We start from the raw sequence: 24,257 nt of genomic DNA, 5'->3' as shown, positions 1-24,257 counted from the left end.
CAGTGGTGGAGCTAGTAGATGTGCAATTTTTTTTATAAAACTCTGATGGAAAACCATCTGGTCCAGCAGATTTGCTTTTTAATAGCAGCAATGACTTCTTGAGGTTCAATTGGTTGTTCCATAATTGAGCGATGTTGTGCCTCAATTTTCTTGATGTCAGGGTGTGAGTTCAGATAATCAATGATGTCATCTGTCGAAGGATTTTTAGAGGAATAGAGGTTACGATAGTATTGAGTAAAAATGTAATTGATTTTTCTGGAGTTGTGATGAAGAGTTCCCATTTGGTCTCGAGCAGTTGTCACATATCTTGAAAATTGCCTTTCATTAACTTTCCAGGAGAGAAGTCTTAAAGCTTTTGGAGACTTTACCCAATATTTCTGTTTGACAAAAAGGCGATTCTTTTTAATATGAGAACTTTCAATGGTTTCTAGTAGCTTCCGTTCAGAAATGAGTTCTTTGTACTTGAGCGGGTATCCAGAGTCTTTGTGCGATTTTTCAAGAGAGGAGATTCTCTTCTTCAACTCTAGGCAAAAGGCTTCTTTTTTACATTTGAGTTGTGCTGTCTGAGATATGATTTGTCCATAAAGGACTGCTTTGGGAGCGTCCCAAATATTTGAAGCTGAAACATCTTCAGTACAGTTTGTCTCCAAATATTGTTTAATGTTTGTTTCAATTTGTGTAATACAATCATCATTGTACAGGATTTATTTATTTAGAGTCCAGTGAAATTGTGCACGACAGTCGGAAGAAGATGTTAAAGTGCAACTCACCCAGGAGTGGTCAGACCACAAAGCAGGGCAAATATCAGCAGAAGTCACCGAAGGTAGCAAGGACTTGGATAAAAGAATAAAGTCAATTCTTGTATGTTATGTTTTGGATAAAAATATGTGTAATCTCTCCTCACTATGAGTAGCTCTCCAGACATCAATAAGTTGTGAGTCTTTGAATATTGAGGACAATCTAGTAGGACTCGTAGGGCTCTGTTTTTGTCTTAGAAGGTTTGGAAGGATTGTAGGATCGATCTAGGTCAGAGTTAGCAATGTGATTTAGGTCGCATCCTAGAATGACCTTGCCTTCTTGGAAGTTTTTCAGAGTGTGTAGTGTCTCCTTCAGAAATGATAGTTGGTTTTCATTGGGTGAGTTTATAGAACCAATTGTAACTAGCTCTTCTCCAAGTAGGCCTTTAATGAAGATATAACAGCCTTTGGGGTTATTTTGGATGAATGATGTTAGAATCTGATGTTTTTAGATATTAATATTGAGACCCCTCGTGACTTGGAATTTCCATTTGCATGATACTGATGTTGGATCCAGAGAGATTTGAGAGTTGGTTGTGCAGGAGAGTGTAGGTGAGTTTCTTGTAATAGAGCTATGTCTGTCTGAAGTTTTTTTTAGGTTTGATAAGATGCTTTCCTCTTAACAACATTGTTAAGGCCTTGGACATTCAGAGAAATAATTTTCAAAATAGGTGGCATTGTAGCAGAGTGTGCACTGATGCAGAATAAAGTTATATAAATAAGTGAATATAAAGAGAGAGGAAGAGAAAAATAGAAGGGGAAAAATGAATAAGAAAAGCACTGTGCTAGTAGTGGTTTTACTTCTCTAGTAGTTGCTGTTATTTTGTATTAGTACTAGAATGGCAGTGATAGTGGAGCAGCAACTTAAGAGAAGTGTTACTTTTATCTGTAAACAAAAAACAAAATGTTATTGTGTAGTGAAAATTGTAATATAATATTATAGTCGAAGGTGAAGCTATTGGTGTCACTAAAGCTGATGTATTTAATATTATCAATAAATATGGAGCCAATAAATAAATGAATTTGTTGAATTTAGGCTGTATTAAACTACACACAATGAACAGGAGTAATTAATTCCAATAATGAATGCTAAAAGACAGTTAATCAGTGAATAAAAAATTGATTGACACTTCAAGATACAGTAACTGAATCCATTGAAATCTTAAGAATATGTCAACAAATATGAAAAACAAAACAATGGCTCAATTGAATGTTTGAACTACATTCCAAGTCTGAAAAGGAGATGTCAATGATTGCAGCTACTGTCAGACCATGACATTTACTTCCAAAGTAAGCAAAGTGATGTTCAAAAATTTACAACAAAGACTTACTAAATATGGAACAAGAAATACTAGATACACAGGCTGGATTCAGGAAAGGAAGAGATAATAGAGATCAGATTTCTAATGCATGATGGATACTGGAGCATACCCACAGAATTTCAGGAAAAAATCAGTTTGTGTTTCATAGATTGCATCAAAGCTTTAGACTGTGTGAATCATGAAAATATATGGTTTGCTTTAAAAGAAATGAGTATATCACCACATCTCATTATTTTGATATGCAATCTATAATCTGGACAAGAGGCAATGGTTAGGGTAGAATATGGAAAAACAGAATGGTTTCCAATTGACAAAGGTGTCAGACAAGGATGTATATTATCTTCCTGTTTGCTCAATCTATTTGCAGAGCCTATGGAAGGGAAGGTGGATTGGATTTAGGTGACGATGGAGTGAAAATTGGTTGAAGGAAAATGAACAATGTGAGATATAGAGATGCCACATATATCTGGAGTGGTCAAGGAACATATATCCTGTGGCCCCCATAATATTGGCTGGGGGTTTTAATGCCTGATCAAGAGCTAGTGATAAGCAATTGTTTAAAATGAATAATACTTTTGGATTGTTAAATCAAGTTAATTGGTTTCTGGTATACATTTCTCAAAAGAGATATGTATTTCAGAAGGGCCCAACTGGATACCACAAAGGATTTTCCCACTTGGTAGTCCTCAATTATGACATACTTGTTTTGGACTAGTGATTATTCTGGACGATTTACTGTGACCTGGCAGGAGGCTATAGTGGTTTCCATTTATAAAAAGGGGGGATAAACTTGTCCTGAAGAATTACAGACCTTTAGGCCTGTTTTCATCTTTTGGTAAACTTTATGCAAGCCATTTACTCACTAAGTTGAAAACTTAGATGGACTCAGAACTTGGATTTAGATGACTCAGAAGCTGTATTCCGAAGGGGTGAATCAACAGCTGATCATTGTGTGGCCCTTGCACATAGGGCTGAGAAATATACTAAAAAGAAACTGAGTAGGTTATATGTTGTTTTCTTTGACCTAAAATCTTCATTTGATTTGGTCCTTCAGGATATACTCTGGGAGAAGCTATGAAGGACAAATATATCAGGTTGCTTTTTTAAAAAATAGTTTGTCTTTATTCTAATACTTAGATGGAAAGGTCCCCTGTGCAAGCACCAGATGTTTCTGACTCTGGGGTGACGTTGCTTTCACGTTTTCATGGCAAACTTTTTACGGGGTGGTTTGCCATTGCCTTCCTTCTTGAATCTGCATTAGTAAAATTTCAAGAGTCATTATAAACAGCAATGGCGAAAGCGGGCAGCCTTGTCTGGTACCTTTACTAATTTTCATTTCATCTGTAAGATCTGCGTTGATGCACAGCCTTGCACTTTGTTCAGAATATATTGCCTTTATCATTCTTATAAAACTTTCTCCAAGCTCCATTTTTTCCATCACTGCAAACATAAAGTCCCAATTTAAATTGTCAAATGCTTTTTCTGCATCCGCAAAGAATAGCGCTACTTCCTTTTCTGGATGTCTTTCATAATATTCTACAATATTTACAACAGTTCTAATATTGTCTCTTATTTGTCTTTTGGGAAGAAAACCGGCTTGGTCCTCTTTTATAAAATTTATCAAATATTGCTTAAGACGTTCTGCCAGAATTCTTGTAAATATTTTATAATCATTGTTCAAAAGTGAAATTGGTCTGTAATTTTTCACATTTGTAACATCTCTTTCTTCTTTAGGTATCAAAGAAATAACAGCTTCTTTCCATGTATTTGGTACCTTCCCTTTGACTCTTATTGCATTCATCAGTTTCTGTAATTTTGGTATTAATTCATCTTTAAACATTTTAAAATACTTGGCTGTATAACCGTCTGGCCCGGGAGCTTTATCATTTTTCATCACGTTGATTGCTGCCTCAATTTCTATTTTTTCAATTGGGTCATTCAAAATTGTTTGATGATTTGTTCTAAAGCTTTTCCAGGTATAGACGTCAAGCTGACGGGTCGGTAGTTACCTGGTTCGTCTTTTTTCCCCTTCCTGAAGATGGGAACAACATTTGCCCGCCTCCAGTCTTCCAGCTCCTCTCATGTTCTCCAAGAATTCTCAAAAATAATATCCAGAGGCTCAGAAATTGTATCCGCAAGCTCTTTTAGAACCCTTGGATGCAATTCATCTGGCCCTGAGGACTTAGTTTCATTTAAAGAAACTAGGTGTTTATGTACTACTACTATGCTGATCCTAGGCTGGAACTTCATACCCTCATTATATGTTGTTTTTGCATTCCAAAGTTCACTCTCTTAGGCTTTGTATACTACAGAGTTATCAATGTAAACTAAGAGTACAGCAACAATTTTAAGAATTTTTTTTTCGACCACTGGTGCTGAAATTTGTCCCTGCATCTTTGGATGCATTTTGGGCAAAAATAACCTCACTGTTTTTGTATACTTTTCCAGTGTGGATTAATAGTCAGATATAATCCAAGTAAATTTTCTTAGATTGATTTTCGGATGTCCTAGAATTAACCCATACTTCAGAGGTATATTCTAATGTATTTTTGTATTAGTATTTGAACAAAGTAGACTGCAGCTTCATTCTACAGGAATATGTTATTTTAACCCATGCTTCAGAGGAGACCAGTGGAACATTACAACAGACTCTAATGCATTACTATTCACAATTAAGAGACCTAATGACATTGACATCAATCTCCAATTCTGATGTTTATTGCCTTTGCTGTTTTTTCTGCCCAGTCATCCCAAACACACAATTACCAGACCCTAACTTGTCATTCTTTTAATAGTGAAAAACATTTTCACTATTTTGCATACTAACTCACTGCCCATTCATTCTATATGTAGGACTGCTAATTCCATCCCATACTATTGTCTGATGAAGTGTGCTTTTAGTCCATGAAAATATGCATTCTCAATAAAACTTCGTTGGTCTTAAAGGTGCTACTGGACTCCAGCTTTGTTCTCAACCTCCCTGTTAATAGAAACTGGGCAGCAGACAATTTAGCCTGGTTAATGCTTATTAAATATTGGCTTTCAGTTAATTTAGATAGTAAAGAATCATTAATTTCATTGTCAGTATTCAGTTCTTTTAAACCTGGATGGGTTTGCCTGCTTGTAGATAAACAACTTGGATTGTGATTCTGTTCTGGCCCTAGGGAAGATTAGTGTTTATAGTTTAGTTAGTGGCCACCTTGTGGCTGGAGAATGACATGGTCTTCAGGAAGGGAAGTGGCATCATATATATTCATCCCTGTACTTCGGATATTCATACTTTAATCAATGCCATATTATTTATGTAGGATTAAATACCATGCTATCAAGGTGGGGAGGTCCCTTACAAGAATGAATTACTTCTACTGGCTGTCTTACGTGGATGATTACAGGCCAAGAAAAAAAATCTAGAACAGAGGTGTCGAACTCATTTGTTATGAGGGGCGGATCTGATAGAAATGCCTTCCCTTTGGCCCAGGAACAGACATTCTCACATTTTGACATTTTACTGTTTTATTGCTTTCGTATGCTCATGCTACTCAGATTAAAGGTTTGCTCAGTTTGTTAATTTTACTATTCTGTCATTGGATCTTAAATTTGTACCATTTTGCATTCTAAACCACTGCCTACCAGATAATTTTACTATTCTATCATTGGATCTTAAATTTGTACCATTTTGCATACTGAGCCACTGCCTACCAGCTATGTGTGGCTCTGCTTACTGTACTGGATTCCTCATCTGATGAAGTGTGCTTAGAGCACATGAAAGCTTACGTTCTGAATAAAACTAAGTTGGTCTTAAAGGTGCAACTTGATTCCTGTTTGGATCTGACATAAATGAGACCTTGTTGGGCCAGGCCAGACTGTGATGGGCTGTGCCGTATGTGTACCTATTTAAGATTAGGTAGCAGAGATATAAACTTTTTAAAAGACACAGACAAACATGACTAAAAAAAAATTTAACCCTTAAAACATGCTTAAAACATTAGCACTTGTAGGTCTTAAAGGTGCTTTCTTTGCATTTCTCCCATGGTATCCAGGGAACTGACAAAGGAAGCTCTGGCTGTTTCCCACCCTCCCCAGGGAACCAGGAGGGGGGAAGAGCCTCAACCAATTGAGAAAATTGAGATTTTGGTCTGTAGCTCCTGTGTGATTGAGCAAGCTTTGCAAAGCAAATTGAGATGTAGAAGGAAGCAAGAGAAAGGGAGAAGGAAGCACACAAGAGGCAATTGTTCAGGGGACTGATAGGAGCCCTCTGGGGGCTGATTCAGCCCCCCAGGCCACATGTTTGACACCCCTGAACTAGAATTTGTATCTGTGATAGGTCTTTGGTAGAAACTATGGAACATTTCTTCTTTTTCTGTGTAATTTATTCAGATTTGAGAAGAAAATATCTGGATCCTCATCTGAATAAGAAACCTGTTTGTTCTTCTTATTAGATGACTCTTATTAGATGACTAGATGACCCTGGGGGTCCATTCCAACTCTATGATTCTATCATTTAATGATTCTATTAGCAAATCTGGATTTTAATATAACATTATAAACTTGAAACTTGAATTATATATGTGCAAATATATAGCTGCTGCAATTAAATGTCATTTGTTTTTAATGAATATTGAACAGCAATAATGTTTTTGTTATATTGCTGTGTTTTTCTGGTCGAACAGCCTATTGGCTTTAAGACCTAGATAGGATATGAATGAGAGCTTTAGGGATACCATGGACTACCAGAGAGGGAGAGAGAGAGATGTGGATTCAAAATCAAACCTGAACTCTCCCTAGCAAAAATGACCAAACTGAGGCTATTGTACTTTGGTCACATTATTTGTGACCATTAGTTGTGACCATATTATTAATTGTTCTTAACTTTTAATATTTTTATTATGCTGTATATTGCCCAGAGCCCTGCAATAACTGGGAATGGGTGATTCATAAATTTAAATAAATAAATAATGAGAAGACAAGAGTCACTGGAAAAGACTAGGAAAAGTTAAAGGCAACAGGAAGCAGGTGGCATGGTATAGCGCAGTCTCGTCAGATCTTGGAGGTTAAGCAGGGTCGGTACTTAAGGAGATCACCAAGGAAGACTCTGAAAAGAAAGGCAATAAATAACAAACCATGTCTGCTTCTAACTTGCCTTGAAAGCCCCTTGCTGGGATCACCTCTAAGGTGAGTAAGTGTGAGCTAGCTCACAATTTTTTTTTTTAGCTCAGGAAGGATGGCTCCAGAAGAAACTAATTTATGCAGTAGCCAAATTGCTTGCTCACAACTTTAATGTCAGTAGCTCACAGAGTAGAATTTTTGCTCACAAGACTCCACAGCTTAAAGGGAGCATTGGCCATAAGTTGATTGCAACTTGATGGCACTTTACACACACACAGGCCTCAGATTCAGTGGGAGCTCACAGGAGCACAGCTCCTGAACCTTTCTGAGAGTTCCACCTCCTCCTGAGAGTTCCCCCTCCTCCTCCTCCTGAGAGTTCCACCTCCTCCTTCTGAGAGTTCCTCCTCCTCCTTCTGAGAGTTCCACCTCCTCCTTCTGAGAGTTCCACCTCCTTGTCCATTGAATAGTATGTGCAGCTGCATAATAATCCCTGGATGAGCTCCACCACCTATTTTCTACAAAACAACCCCTACACACACACACAAATGTATTCTTTGTGCTCTTTATATTGGTCCTGTCCTCCTCATTTCCCCCTTCTTATGGACAAAGTCACTGGCACCAGATGTGAGTTGGGCAGTAATTTTATTTGCAAAATCACGCTACTCCATTTTATGCATGCTTGCCCAACTTACATATAACACCATTTGTATGATGTTGAACATGTGCAAGTTCAGTCCTGACTGCACTACATGAAGGACTGGAAGAGGAAGCCTGTGTAATATCCTCTTTCGTACTACTGTTTCCTGAATGCCATTGACTAACCAGAATAATATCCTCCCCAAATGACCCTGACCAAGTTGTTATTCTGGTGTTCTCTGTTCATGTAATTTGAACATGCCTTGCTACATCTATATTTGGAAAGGATTAATGACATTTTTCAAAGGGCTTCTTGTTTGGTACATCACTCATGGAAGTGTAACAAAGCATTCATTTTTTCTTTGCTTTTTACAAAACAGTCAAGTAGAGAAGATGAATAGATAAGAGGGTAACAAAATTCAGATCTGGCATAAGGAAGAGCCTAATTTCTAGTGCACTAATACAGAGGCATACTAATCTTTCAGTGCTTAGTGAAATGTTATTCTCAATGTCCATATTAAAAGGGAAGCATCAATTATCACGTGTAAAAATATTGTGAGACATAGATGTTTTATGAGTTATGGTTTGAGTTACACTGTTATAAATCAACTATGCCTGAAATGTGTAAAGGTCTCCTTAACTCTTCTCTAATGAACTTCCTCTCACTGTCAGTATTTTATTTGTTATATATAGGGTGCGGTCACACGTACCATTAGTGACAACACAGCTCCGTCTGGCTGACGGATTAAATGTGTTCGTTCAGACATGCACATCTGGCAATCGAGCGTCATCCGGGGTCATTCCGACTTGCTGCGGATCAGTGCTATGTTAATTTGACAGCACATTAAGTCTGGCCCTTTTTCAAAACAGCGACACAAGATCGGCTTTTTGTTGTTTGGACAGCTCACGCGCGATACTGCCTCTCATCTTTTTTTTTTTTTTTTTTTAAAGCCCCAGCAGACATGCGCATTGCCAGATCATCCGGGAATCTGAGGTGACGCTTCTGCTTCTCCAATCAACACAGGATTGGGGGGGGGGGAACGTTATCCCACTATTCAGAACAGGAAAAAATTCTTTTTTTTCAATGTGGAGGATTTCAAGATATCATTGTCACTGCCAATTTCTAGGAAAATAATTCCTGGCAGTTCCGTGGTTTGGATCAACAATGTTAATTCTGGAAACTTTCGCCCTTCCCCCCTGCCTCTGAAGAAAGTTTTGATTTCCCAGCTCCAAACAGTTGGGTGCATGTTCAATGGACCCCCTCCCCTCCCAGAAATCACCATCTGATTACGCATGTGTGATAGTATTGGATGTCTGATCGCGCACAACAGAATGAATCGCATTCTTGGATGCTCGTCTGAACTGCCCTGCATCGAATCAATATTCAGCAGTTCAGATTTGAGCACTACACACCCGCTTTTAATGGCAGGTGTGACCGCACCCATATAGTATTTAATTAGTGTAAAACTACATCAAAAGGACAGATTAAGTTATTTTCAAATAATCTTGTATTTCATTTCTTTCTTTTCTGAAGCAATTTAGGAATGCAGCATACAAAACTGTTATATGTAGCACCTTTTTAAATATTTTATTTAATTCATTACAGAGGTGCTGTAATATTCCTTGGTGTGTAAATCCTGCATAATCAATTTCCTTTTAGGTATATTAAGATTTTTTTTTTTTTAAGCATGCCCTCAGGGATACATTAAAGCAGGGGTGTCGAACTCTTTTGTTATGAGGGACGGATCTGACATAAATGAGACCTTGTTGGTCCAGGCCAGTCTGTGTGTGTACCTATTTAAGATTAGATAGCAGAGTATAAACTTTTTAAGGACATAAACATGACTAAAGATTTTTTTTAAGGTTTTTTTAAAAACCCTTAAAACATGTTTAAAACATTAGCACCTGTTGGTCTTAAAGGTACTTTCTTTGTATTTCTCCCATGGGATCCAGGGAACTGGGCAAAGGAAGCTCTGGCTCTTTCCCTCTCTCCCCAGGGAACCAGGAGGGGGAGGAGCCTCAACCAATGGAGAAAACTGAGGTTTTGCTCTGTATCTCCTGTATGATTGAGCAAGCCTTTCAAAGCAAGTTGAGATGCAGAAGGAAGCAAGAGAGAGGGAGAAGGAAGCAGACAAGAGGCAGTTGTTCAGGAGCTTGATTCAGCCCCCAGGCCGCATGTTTGACACCCCTGCATTAAAGGGTGATACGACTGCTATTCTACAATTGGGATATTTACATAAATTGCTTTGTGCTCATACAAGGTATATGGAAATCTACATAATTTTACACATACCCTTTGTGAGCGGGGCAGAACATGGCATGCACTCTGGGAAATTCATATGAACACCTGAATTCCTCGTGTGCCATTTCTGAAGGTTCCCTTAGCCTCAAAAGCAGCATTGAAGGGGCAGAAGAGCTGCTGGAAAAAATGAAGGCAGGAAAAACCCACTCCTTTTAACTTCATATGCTTAAGGAAGTTTAGATTCATTGCATAATATATTGTTGGAAATGAAAAAGGATGGATTTATAAACTTGCAGGTATATTCAGGCTAAACGGCAAACTCAAACTACTTCCGTTTTTTCCATTTTTTCATGAAGGAATTCTAGAATTTGCTGGAGCAAGGCTGACAACAATACATCTTTTCTTGTGAGCTCCAGATTGTGGATAAATAGGGCTGGTCATGAATCAGTAAAATACAGTTCAGTTCGTAGTTCATGATGTGCTTGATTTGCGAACCATGAACTGTCACAAACTTTTAGCAGCCAAATAAACCAGTTCATTTTATGAGGTTTGTGACCTGGTAGAATGGATCCTGTGCAAGTTAGAGACATCACACTCACAGGGATGTCTCTTCTACCTACCATCCATGTTTGGTGAGGATTTGATTTATGGGTTCCAAGTCCCCCCAAAGAAGGTTCCCTAAGGAAAGTGCTTTCAGTGGAAGTGATCACCTGGCCTTTTCCCAGAAATTACTGTCCTGGGGCATCTTCTTTAAGGGGCTGTAACTCACTCCTTAAATCCAGTCCACCACCAAACCTAGAGGGAAGGTAGATGAGAGTCAGCCAGAGATCCCCTGTGAGTTTAGTGTCTCTAGCTTGTATAGGTTCCATTCTATTAACTCCTGAACCTGCACCTGTCAAAATGACATGTGGTCATTTTGACAGGCACAGATCCAGAAGGTACAGATGTGTATACAACAGATCCTGTGCAAGCTAGAAACATCAAACTTGGAGGGCATATAGAGGAGCATCAAGGGGAGGTCTGCTGCAAGTTTAGTGGAGTTGTGTTAACATTTAGATAGAGTGGAGAAAGCCTGTCTGGAAATGTATTCATTCACACACCGGTACAAATCTCCACTAACAGCTTGAAAGTTCATGAAAAGTTTATGCCAGTTGACCTGCCACAAACTTCACTTCACTTTGCAAAACACAAACCGCCCTAAATTCCTCATGAACTTTAGTTCATAAACTGGTTTGTTCCCTACGGTTAGAGACAAAGTGCCAAGGGTTACCAACTTCCAGGTGGAGCTTGAATTTCTACAGGAAATACAACAGCTTCAGCAGGTGGATTTTATGGCACATTCCCTCTAGGTAGGCTTGCCATATGCCTTCTAAGGCAGACAGACTTCTTCTGGAGAGCTCAGCTCCTGCCTGCTAACGCTAGGCTTGTTGATAAGCAGAAGAAGGCCAGCCAAATTGTGGGCAACAATCATCACTGCCATGTGATGTTATCGTTTCCATTGTGATATAGAAGCTCTGGCATTGCTCAGAGGCAATGTTCTGGCGCTCGCCACTAAGCTCTATTGTTTCCATACAGTTTCTGGATGAGTGCTAGAGTGTTGCCACAACAAAATGCCAGTTCATTCAAGTTGCTCTGAAAGTGATACCAACATGTGGCAATGATCACTCCCTCCTTACTGTAAGCACCCACCTTCCCCATCTCCTGCTGGCTGCCAAGTCATGCCTGACTGTTGAACTTCCTCCCCTTCTTAAATTTCACCTTTTCCAGGTACTACCCCCAAATATCCAGGAATTTCCCAAGGTGTAGTAATCCTAACACAATTAGTTATTGCTTAATAAAGTATCTTTCTATTTATATATTCATTTAGTTTGTAATTCACCTTTCTTGCTGACACTCAAGACAGATTACAGGATGTATGCATTATTAGTTTAAACTTTTTTAGCAAAATAAAATTACAATAATCTAAATAGGGATTATACAGGAAGTGCAGCAGACACCTCTCCTTGGGATTTAAATACAGTTTATTCTTCATGTTGACATATTTCTTGATAATTCATTATTTTTAAACTGTGGATACTGTATATGAAATTTTCTTTGAATGCTAAAGACACAAATCTATTTGACAGAGAAAAAAACTATATAAAATTGATATTATACAGTTTAAAAAATTAACCTAACATATGGTATGAAAATATCATATTATGCAATTTAATTTTGAATATCTGAAGAGCAGGCCTTTCAATCTCGCTTCCCTCTTATGAACCTAATTACCCATCATTCCAAATGCAATTGGAAATACCACCGATTTGCATATAAGGCTTCACATTTTTTCTATCTTTGTGTCTCACTAGTTGAAAAGATACAGAACCAGTGGGATGAAGTACACGGGCACCTTCAGAGCAGAAGACAGCAATTACATGAAATGCTAAAAGATTCAGCACAATGGTTGGAAGCTAAGCAAGAAGCTGAGCAAGTTCTAGAATGTGCCAAAGCCAGACTTGAGTCATGGAAGGAGATTTCTTATACTGTGGAAGGACTGAAAAAGCAGAATGCTGAACTCAAGGTAATTTCTGACAATAGAAAAAAATTAAAAAAGTAGTAAAGTATACAATGTATCTATTTATTACTTTAATTTCTCTCCCAGCCTCCCTGCAAGCAGGCTCAGGGCAAGTTACACCATTTATAACAATAACAACTTTATAATTCAAGGTATCATTTAAAACCCAACAACAATCAGATGGCCTGCTAAAAAAATGTACTGTCCTTGTTTTGTATTAGCTATTAGTAAATGTGGTCTAATTCCTAGATATTTCAAGTTATATTGCTGCTTGCCAACATTGATCAAAGCTGAGACAGTTTTACGATGGTTTAGGCTGGGAGTTTGAACAGGGGGTACCAATATTAACTGGATGCCCACAGTCTCAACTAAATGCCTGGTGGAATAGCTCCATTTTGCAGATCCTGTGGAACTGTAACAAATCCCACAGGACCCTGATCTCTATTGGGAGTTCATTCCAGCAGGTGAGGGCCAGAGGTGAAAATGCCCTGATCCTAGTTGAGGCAAGTTGGCTATCTTTTGGGCTGGGGATTCCAAGTAGATTTTGATTGATTGAATGTAAGGCCCTTTGGGGTACATAAGGGGAGAGGTGGTCCTGCAGGTATGCTGGTCCAAGGCTGCTCAGGGCTGAAAAATTAAAATTAATTCCAAACACTGATTGAACTACCCTATGGCAAGAATAAAATGAACGGCAATTTCCTGGCAAGATTCCCTCATTCCTCTAACTCACATCCAGTTTTATTAACATGTTCCAGCCTCTGCACATTCACCGCTTCTATTACCTATTGTGTTTTGTTATGTAGCCCATTCTTTCAAGAATTTACAATGTTTATGTGCACACATAACTCAAACAGGACCAAGCCCCATGCTGCAGAGTGGTAAGCTGCAGTACTGCAGTCCAAGCTCTGCTCATGACCTGAGTTCAATCCCAGCGGAAACTGGGTTCAGGTAGCCGGCTCAAGGTTGACTCAGCCTTCCATCCTTCTGAGGTCAGTAATATGAGGACCTAGCTTGCTGGGGGTAAAATGTAGATGACTGGCAATTGCAATTGCAAACCACCCCATAAAAGTCTTCCAAGAAAATATCCTGATGCGATGTCACCCCATGGGTTGGTAATGACCAGGTGCTTGTACAGGGGACTACCTTTACCTTCCACTCAAACAGGCTGAGCAAGCAAAAAATATAAAATACTTTAAAATATGCTAATAAATTCTGACTATTCCCTATAAAAAAAGTCTTTAAAAAGTTTTGTATTGTTTCCTTAGAGACGTGTAGAGCAGGGCTCTGGCAGGCCACTTTTGAGAGAAAATATGTGCACTATCATAGAGAAATTGTTACCTGGTACACGTGATAATTTTATGATTACATAGATGCATTTCCTTTCAAAGCAAATATTGTTTTTTCCTGTTCCATTGTCTTGCCCATGATCAACTGAGTAATACAGGACTTTTGTTCATTTGTTGTTTTTAACTCTAGGGCATCAAGGATTGCAACTAACTGACAAAGAACAAAGAAAGGGTGAAAGGGAAAAAATTCAACCCAAATCTAAACAGTGTAATGGAGGGTCAAGCTGCCTATAATACAAATCATAAAATATATATTTAATATAAAACATACACAAAAATGAATTTAAAATATATTGTCTGAATGTCAGACTGCATAAAATTTGCAAACCATATACAATATCACCTATACATTTGATGGATTTCCAATCAGCACAATGACCATATGCGTTTCATCCCGCTAAGAGCCTTCCAGACACACATCCAGGAATAAAATGATAGAAGGCCAGGTATTGCTTCTTATATTATGTGTGGTTACTTAATTATATAAAATTACTAGATAGTCTTGAAAATTTCACCTACACATCAGAATATTCACATTTAAGGTTCTCTGGTACAGAGTATCTAGTGTCACTGGATGTGAGGTAACACCATCAAAAGTTGCTTATATATTTTATGATTTCTGTTATAGGCAGCTGGCCACTAATTGAAAAAGGATCAGTATAGGGTTGAAGATGAATGGAAGAACAGAGTGAACTGGGTCTAAATCTATAGAGCATTTTAGTGATGTTGCAGCAGCAGCACACATATGTATATGTCCTATACTTATGTTATACTATGTGTTTATGAAAGAGCAGACTGTCCTGGTTTGTGTTTGCAATAAAGCAACAAACTGCATTTCATGAGATAGAAATTGCCATCTGCAACACAGTATTTGTAAGGGAGAGAAATCAACATCAGTGTTCCCTCTAAGCTGCAGTCTTGTGAGCAAAAATTCTACTTTGTGAGCTACTAGTATTAAAGTCGTGAGCTACTGACATTAAAGTTGTGAGCTACTGCATAAATCCTTATGCTGTGGCATCATCCTTCCTGAACTAACACAAAAATGTGTGAGCTGGAGGCTAAAAATCTGTGAGAACCAAGGCCAGCCCTCCCACTAGGCTAACTAGGTGGTTGCCTAGGGCGCCGAGAGGCAGGGGTGGCAAATTGGACTCTCACCCCCCCATGCCCCAGGCAAGCACTTAGCTTGCCTCCCTCCCTGCCACTGCTAGCCCCCTCTGGGCCATTGCCTGCCCACCCCCAGGCATGGCATCCCACCCCCCGCCCTCCCAGGCACTCTGCTCACCTGCCCACCGCCGCTAAAAGCGGTGGCACTCCACTCGCTCCCTTCCCCCTGCTCGCCCGCTAAAAGTAAGCTTAGCCGGCTTCACAGCTCAAGCCTGCGCGTTTTGTCTCTTAACAAAATGCGCAGGCGTGGGCTGCAATGCCAGCTAAGCTCACTTTTAGCCAGCGAGCAGGGGAAGGGAGCGAGTGAAGCAGCGGCAGGCAGGCAAGTGGAGTGCCAGGGGGATGGGCGGGACACCACGTGAGGGGGAGGGGAGGGGGCGCAGAGCCACAGAGGGGAGCCATAGAGGGCGCTTTGGGGGGGGGGTGCCAGCAATTCTGCCTAGGATGCCCCAGGCCGTCGGGTGAAAACATAAGAACATAAGAGAAGCCATGTTGAAAACATAAGAACATAAGAGAAGCCATGTTGGATCAGGCCAATGGCCTATTCAATCCAACACTCTGTGTCACACAGTGGCCAAAAAAACCCCCAGATGCCATCAGGAGGTCCATCAGCGGAGCCAAGACACCAGAAGCCCTCACCCTGTTGCCCCTCCCAAGCATCAAACTAGCTAACTCATTTTAACTCAGCATTCAGGGAACACTGATCAACATTTAAATATCCATCCTGTAACTTCAGTGGGGAAGATTCACTGATGATAATAATAATAATAATAATAATAATAATAATAATAATAATAATAATAATAATAATAATAATAATAATAATAATAATAATAATAATAATTTTATTTATATCCCGCCCTCCCCACCTCGGCAGGCTCAGGGCGGCTAACAACATTTTATAAAAACATACAATAGTAGATAGTAGATAAAAGCCTTAAATTTAACAATATAAAACATTAAAACATTAAACTTAATAACATTAAAACCAATCCCAATAAGTGCAGTTATTCAGCGGTATAGGTCTTCAAACTGCATTGGCGGATCTTTAATTACCGATCTTCTTAGCAGTCCAAGTGTGCAAGTTTAAAAAGGGCGGTCTTGCAGGCCCTGCGGAACTGATCAAGGTTCCGCAGGGCCCGCACCTCCTCGGGGAGTTGGTTCCATAGGGTAGGGGCCGCGATTGAAAATGCCCGTGCTCTAGTGTTCTGGTATTTAATCTCCTTCGGCCCAGGGATGGTCATTAGATTTTTCCCGACTGACCTCAGTGCTCTCTGGGGTTCATATGGGGAAAGACGGTCCCTCAGGTAGGCAGGTCCTCGGCCATATAAGGCTTGAAAGGTAATGACCAACACTTTGTACTGGACCCGGTATATAATCGGCAGCCAGTGCAGTTCACGTAGCCCTGGCCGTATATGTTCCCGTTTTGGGAGTCCCAACAACAGCCTGGCCGCCGTGTTCTGCACTAGCTGCAGTCTTCGAGTCCGGCACAGAGGTAGCCCCAAGTAGAGGGCATTACAGTAGTCTAGTCTTGAGGTGACGGTTGCGTGGATCACTGTTGCGAGGTCCCGGCACTCAAGGAAAGGGGCCAACTGCCTTGCCCGCTTCAGATGGAAGAATGCTGACTTGGCGGTGGCTGCTATCTGGGCCTCCATCGATAGTGAAGGCTCCAGTAAAACACCCAGGCTCTTTACCTGGCGTGCAGCTTTCAATAGCGCACCATCGAAGGCCGGGAGAGCTATTTCCCTTCCCAGAGCGCCGTGACCCACGCAAAGGACCTAAGGCCCGGTCGAGATTCCCTGGTGCGGGGTCGGGCCAGCCGTCCATTAATAGATAGAGCTGGGTGTCATCTGCATATTGATGGCAACTCAGCCCAAACCACCGGGCAATCTGGGCAAGGGGGCGCATATAGATGTTGAACAACATCGGGGAGAGCACTGCTCCCTGAGGCACCCCACAATCCAGTGTGCGCCTCCGGGACCGCTCACCCCCAATAGCCACCCTCTGTCCCCGACCCAGGAGAAAAGAGGAAAGCCATTGCAAGGCCGACCCCTCAACCCCAATGTCGGCGAGGCAGCGCGTCAGTAGCCGATGGTCGACTGTATCAAATGCAGCCGACAGATCTAACAGCATCAGCACCGCAACGCCGCCTCGATCCAGTTGCCATTGGAGGTCATCTACCAAGGCGACCAACACCGTCTCCGTCCCATGGCCCGGCCGGAAGCCAGACTGACATGGGTCTAGGACAGAAGCATCATCCAGAAACCTCTGAAGCTGCAACGCCACGGCCCTCTCAATAATTTTACCTAAAAACGGTAAATTAGACACCGGACGGTAGTTCGCCAATTCGGCCGGGTCTGCTGTAGCTTTTTTCAAGAGAGGGCGGACCAAGGCCTCTTTCAGAGGCATTGGAAAATGCCCCTCTAGGAGGGACCTGCTTATGATGTCCCGTAAAGGACATCTAAGCTCCCCCTGGCAAGATTTAATCAGCCAAGAGGAGCAAGGGTCCAGATCGCATGTTGTGGGGCGAGCAGCAGAGAGGATTCTGTTGACTTCCTCCAGGCTGAGCGGGTCGAAGTGGTCCAGCACTAAATCCGAAGACAGACACGGAGCCTCAATTTCACTCACTGTATCCAAAGTGGTAGGCAGGTCTTGGCGGAGCAATGAGATTTTATCTGCAAAATATCTCGTAAATGCCTCACAGCCTATTTCTAATTTTATAACATTTGGTTTGCCTTGTGGCAGCGTTATAAGATCCCCAATTATTCTAAATAATTGTGCTGGGCGCGAGTTTGGAGATGCAATCTTGGGTTGCAAAGTAATCTTTCTTTGCAGCCTTGACTGCCATCTCATAAGACTTCATAAACATGATATGTATCTATAGTCTGATATTTCTCTAAATTCTTCCTTTGCATCCAACACACTCTTTTACTCACTTACATTTTTGAAACCATGTGCAAAAAGACTGAGCTTAGAGACAAACTGCACATTATGGTTTCGTGTGCCTGACTTGGAATCAGTCACATTTCAGCGGCAAGTTTCCTGCTGGGAACTCATTTTCCAAGTGTATAGGCCCAATTTGGATTGGGACCACAGCACACAGGAAAAAGCCTCTTCAGCATTCCCAATATTATTTTCCTGATCTAAAACAGCCTGGGGAGTACTACTTGGTGGCTTTGTGTGTATTGATAGGGTACATATGCAGCTAGAGTTCCCAGCCTCCTTTTAGGGGTGGGGTTCCCCCAAATTTGGGGCTCCACAACCCACTGGATGTCGATGTGCTTAGAGCCCAAGAGGGTGATCCTTAGTGACGCAAGAATGAAGGTTGCACACAGTAGTTGTAAAACCACTATATACATTTATTTACACACCAATCACTCTCCACTCCGACAATATGCTCCGCTGCACTCCAACTTCCTTAACCCCCACACACCAAAGTGTCTTTGTACATTTATACATTGAACAGCCAATCAGCAACTTGCTGTGTCATGCTGACTGTGCTGGCTGATGCAATATCCCTGGCAACCAGCCACCTACTGTCATCTAGATGATCTAGCCTCTAGCATTGGTTTCACTTTCCCAGCATGTGCTATAAGCTGTCACTTCTCTCATATACAAGCGACACTGGCATGGAACCGGCCCCTGGAGAGTGCCTGGCATGCCCAGCACAATGATGTCATTTCTGGGTGATGTCATCACACTGGGCATGTTGCGTAGGGGATGCTTTAGCAACTTGGGTTTTTGCTCAAATTGTCCCCCAAATTGCTAGAGCGTCCCCCATGTGATGTGCCCACAGCAATGACAGCACTTCCAGGTGATGTCATCATGCTGCATGTATGAGTATCGTCCCCCACCCAGAGCCAGAAAGGACCTAGCAACCCTATATGCAGCTCCCTTAAAGGGCAAATAACACACACCAGGGAAATGAATTACAGGAAGATATAATAAGCAGTAACCTGCAAGGACTTGTGGGAGGCATCTCATTTCCCCCTCCTTCCCTGTTTGCCCTTTTTGTTTAAGTAAAAGCTTCCATAGCCTTTCCCTTTTCTTAGGGTTACCAGCTCCAGGTTGGGAAATTCCTGGAGACTTGGGGGTAAAGCTTTGGGAGACAAGGTTTGGGGAGTTCAGTGACCTCAGCAGGGCATAATGCCATAGAGTCCACCCTTCATGAGCCCTCTCAGCCCCACCCACCTCACAGGGTGTCTGTTGTGGGGGGAGAAGATAAAGGAAATTGTAAGCTGCTCTGAGTCTCTGATTCAGAGAGAAGGACAGGGTATAAATCTACAATTCTTCTTCTTCATTTTCTCCTGGGGAGCAGTTGTAATTCCACATGATTTCCAACTTCCAACTGGAGATTGACTACTTTAGTTCCGCTGGAGGAAATGGCTGCTTTTGAAGGTAGAGTACACAGCCTTATAACCTTCTGAGGTCCCCCCCCCCTCCTCAAACCCTCCCCTACCTAGGCTCCACTCAATCAAAACTCTAGAAATTTCCAAACTTGGAGTTGGCAAACCTATCTCCTTCCCACCCGACAGCCAACCTACCTTTACCTGCTCCTCTGTCTTAAGTTTTCCCTCTCCTCTGCTTAGGAAAACTATGGCCCAGTTGTGTGGTGTCATATTTCCCTGCCTCGTTGTCTTCTTCTCAGCCATTCACCAACCTACCTTTTTTCCTGCCTCCTGTCTTCAGATATATTATTTCTTTGCTTTATAGCACCATAAATGTTAATTTTAATAGGAATGTTGATTTAAACGATGGTTTTATAATGTAGTATTTATTGAATTATATGATTTTATTGTATTATATTGAATTAATGTGTTGTGAGCCGCCCTGAGCCTGCTTCAGCGGGGAGGACGGGATATAAATAAAAAGTATTATTATTATTATAGTCGGGATTTATTTCCTGTGCTAGCTGTAATGGCTCTTTATAGGCATGCCTGGACTTGTTCTCCAGAAGCCTGAGTTGAGCTTGAGGTTCCGGAATAATAAACCACCAGGATTCTGGAGTCTGCCTGCTGATTGGACATGCAGATGCAGGCTACCAATTCGGAGCAGGAGGGCAGTTTAGACCCCCCAATAGCTTGGGAAGCAGGAGGAGTTTTTGTGTATATAAACAGGCTGAGGCCTGAGTGTTGCATACATGTTTTGCTGAAATCACTTAATAAATGAGCTGATCACTATGCCAAGTGTCTATCTGAATATCGAACCCAGTATATAACACTACCTTTCTCCACAGTGAGAACCAAAGCAACTTATATTATTCTCCTCTTTCTTTTTTTATATGAACAACAAACTTGTGAGGTAGGTTAGGCTGATAGTATGTACTAGTCCAAAATCACCCAGTGAGCTTCCCCATTCAAACCTGAGTCTTCCAGACCCTACTCTGAAGCTCTAGCAGCTGCACCAACACTGGTTTTCATAAGGTAGGTGCTGTTGAACAGTAGCAAGCAGCCAAGTCTAGTTGAGTTGTACAAGTAGTGTGGTATCAATTCACCCAGAAGTTGCTGTCAGACTTAGGTTTGCCAGCCTCCCGGTGGGACCTAGTGATCTCCCAGAATTACTGAATTCAGACAACGGGTCTGCCCCCCTGGAGAAAGTGACTGCTTTGAAGGGTGGCGTCTCCCCTTCCCAAGCCCTGCCCTCCTCAGATTCCACCACAAAATCACTAGGAATTTCCTAACCCTGTCCTCTCCCTCTGCCTTTTAACTCACAAATCCAGGCTGGAATACTGTGATTTCTTAGCAACAGCCGCTGAGGAAATCTGCTGCTTAAAAGCTATAGGTGCTTCATTTATCATGTTTTTTGTGGAAGTTATCACACACACACCTCATGTATTTTTTTTTAGATTTCACATTTTTCTGCAAACCTGGGCCCCTTTTCAGGTTTGTAGAAAGATCAGAGTTGTCCAGTCACAGTTCCAATCACCAGATTTAAGTATCCTTAGATTTAGCCAGTTAGTACATAGACTAGATTAGATTGAATTTTACCTGTAAAGACTGGACTTAGAGGTATTTGTCCAATAGTAATATGAAATATTAATAACCAAATGGTGTCAGTGGAAAAATACAAGTTTTCCTAGGTCTGGGGAAATCATGGCTTTGAGGGTGGAGTAGCCACAGTGATCCACAATCTAGTGCACAGTGCTCAGATCCATTTTTTTAATGCGAACACTGAAATCACATGGTGTTTTCATTAGGCCTAGTTCCCTGTGTTTAATAAACACATAACTGATCCAGTTGCTGAGCATCTTTGCCTGTGTGCTGAATATGTTCTCTCTTACACTTTTCCTGCTTTAGGTTCTGATACAGTGTATTGTGACTGTGTCTGTCTAATCTAGACAGTAGAGCTAGCTAGCACAGTATAGGCTGATCAGTGAAAGCAAAAATGATATCAAAGTGGAATTGTGGGGCATATCACACTGAGCAAAAACACTTCTGAAAGTGCTTTTTAAGAGAGAGTGCTTCAAATCAAATCAATAATTGTTACAAAACCCAGATATAATCTGAAATTCTATATTTCATACAACAATAAAAAATATTGTTTGTAAAACTGGCACGCAAGTAAAAACTACATTAGTGAGTAGTTACCTTAAACTTTCAGTTATATATTCAAAATGTTTCTTAATACGGATTAGTTACCCAAGAGCAGTGTGTTTTTAAATTTCAGTTGACAACCTTCCATAGGATTCAGCTTTAAATGAAACAGCAGTGCTATTTTTTACATTTATAGATTCTGGATGAGGGATTGGATTGCTTAATGGATACAGGCACTGGTGTGACATGACAGTGGTGAGCTGGAAATTTAAATGGAAGTTTGACAGATTTGACATTTAGCTGAAATTGCAAGATTTCAAGGGAAGATTCTGATTATGGAAGGTTCACTTCCAGTTTATCAGTGCAGCTCTTTTTTATCAAAACCACAATCATTTGCATTAATTGGTACTTAACAACCCATGATTTCCTGTGTGCATTTTAATTTTGCCTATGAGTGTATGTACCTTGGATATTAGTAATCTGGTGTTTGTCAAGAATGACATTTTAGAATTTACTGCCAAGGAAATGAAGTCAGTCACATGAAAGTATTGAAAAAGATAGGCAGGGGGCCCTTCTCCCATGCTTTCTGTGGCTCACATGCCTGCCCCTATCTCCTCCACTTACCACCAATACTCTCATACCTGTCCTCTGCTTGCTGCCACTGCTCACGCTACTTCTGACTGCCCTTCTGTTCCCATCTGCTGCTGGGGAGCTTGCCGCTGGCATACTTGCTCCTGTTCTCCCAGTCATTGCTGTTCTTGTGACTGCTGCTCTACCAAGTCTCCCCAGATTCTGTGACTGCCCCCTGCTATCTGTTCTGGCCATCAGTGCTTGTGTCTCCTCTCCTGTGCAGGTTTGCAACATCAGTGGACACAGCCGGTAGCTATGTACCCTGACAGCTGCCCCACTTCAGGGAATATTGATCTGAGCTCTGCTTGTTCATTATGCTTACAAAGTTTGATTTCTGTGACCAAGCCAATTTTTATACTTGCCTATAAATAGAGATAGAAACATTGTAACAACTGTCCATTCATAGCTGAATTTTTATTTTTTTCTAATTACTATATGAAAACATTAATTGGAACCAACAGATCAATGATTTTAAGATTGCTTTTAAAAATCTCATTCTTTTAAAATTGTTGTTGCTTTTAAAAATCTCATTCCTATAAATTCAATTTTTTTCTGGTTTAGCAATATCATTATTTTCATCCTTCCAAAGAGAACAGTCACTCTTTCTGCCTCCAGATTCTCATTATGTCAAATTATCCATAAAGGCTTCTCAATGTGATAGCATTAGCAGTTTTGTGTTTGACTGAGCTTGGCATATGTGAAATCAAAAGAGAACTCAAATCAGGCCGATTTCTGTTATAAGCTAGCATTTCAATGGAACAATCTAATAATAAGTCAGAATTTCAAGAAAAATGTTTTCAGTTGTAGTTGGCATCCTACTACAGTTGTAGTAGTTGACAGTTGTAGTTGACATCCCACCTCTGATACATTTGGCATCCTACCTCTAATACATAAGCAGTTGTAGTTGGCATCCTACCTCTAATACATTTCTAGTGCTCAAGGAAGAATATATTATATGGTTTGCCACTTTTAATAGTTGTTGGAAGCCGCCCTGAGCCACTTGTGGGAAGGGCGGGATACAAATCCCAAATAAATAAATAAATAAATAATAGAGTTGTTATTCAAGGTAGGTCATTTGTTGTCTGTCATCTCTGTGTATGATGACTCTAGAAAACAGAATTGAGATCTTTAAAAAAAATGCCAAAACTAATTTTCCACTTAAGTTTCTCAGGTTTAAGTTGTGTAAGGGCAGAACAGGGTCAAATCCTGGCATTTGTTTTCCATGCCAGGACTTAACCATGAATGGAGATAAAGGGAGAATAAAGTACTCTTAACAGAGTATAGTTTTGTTTGCTGGTTTGTTTTTGCCAGTCAGGAACTACAGAGAGTCCCATGTTGTTGTTGTTGTTGCCACTATCAAGTCACAGCTGACTTTTGGCAACCCCATAGGGTTTTCAAGGCAAGAGACCTTTGCTATTGCCTGACTCACCATCACAACCCTAGTATTCCTTGGTAGACTCCATCCAAATGCTAGCCAGGATCATCTCTGCTTGACTTATGAGATCTGGTGAGAGCAAAGTAGCCTGAGCTATCCAGGTCCCTACACATCTGAAATTACTGGGAAAGCCTTCTGGACCACCCTGAGCCAGCCACAGGATTCTTTAACAGTTGAAGGCAATCCACAAAATTTTTGCATTCATCATCTGTCAAAAGCTCCTATTTGATGTCTCAGATTTACCAATTTGTATTTGCATCTCCACTGTTATAACCAGTAGTCAGAAGAGCAAAATAACCATTTTGTCTAGTCCAACACCTTAATTCCATGAACAGGCAACCACATGTCATGTTGCAGTAAGTTACACTTATTAATAATGCATTTTACAAAGAAGTGCTTTCTTTTGTCAGCATTTGATCGCACATCCAGTGTACATTACATACTGAAAAAGTGGGGACTTGGATTGTTTTTAGGTTGCCCCAGAAGACT

At 40.8% G+C, this 24,257-nt stretch overlaps 1 protein-coding gene across 3 annotated transcripts in view; it reads left to right on the top strand.

Annotated features, from left to right (window-relative positions):
* The window catches only part of DMD (dystrophin), a 1,885,017-nt gene that overhangs the window by 1,391,966 nt on the left and 468,794 nt on the right, over window positions 1-24,257 (top strand). For all 3 annotated transcript variants that reach the window (XM_060234097.1, XM_060234096.1, XM_060234099.1), the window contains one exon: window positions 12,455-12,666. In XM_060234097.1, coding sequence (XP_060090080.1) covers window positions 12,455-12,666 — 212 coding nt within the window. The remainder of the gene's footprint in view (window positions 1-12,454; window positions 12,667-24,257) is intronic.

This window comes from Heteronotia binoei, chromosome 3 (assembly GCF_032191835.1).
Source record: "Heteronotia binoei isolate CCM8104 ecotype False Entrance Well chromosome 3, APGP_CSIRO_Hbin_v1, whole genome shotgun sequence".
In the NCBI taxonomy this organism is placed as follows: Eukaryota; Metazoa; Chordata; class Lepidosauria; order Squamata; family Gekkonidae; genus Heteronotia; species Heteronotia binoei.
Note: the sequence above shows the minus strand (reverse complement) of the source record. Positions and strands in the feature narration are given on the sequence as shown.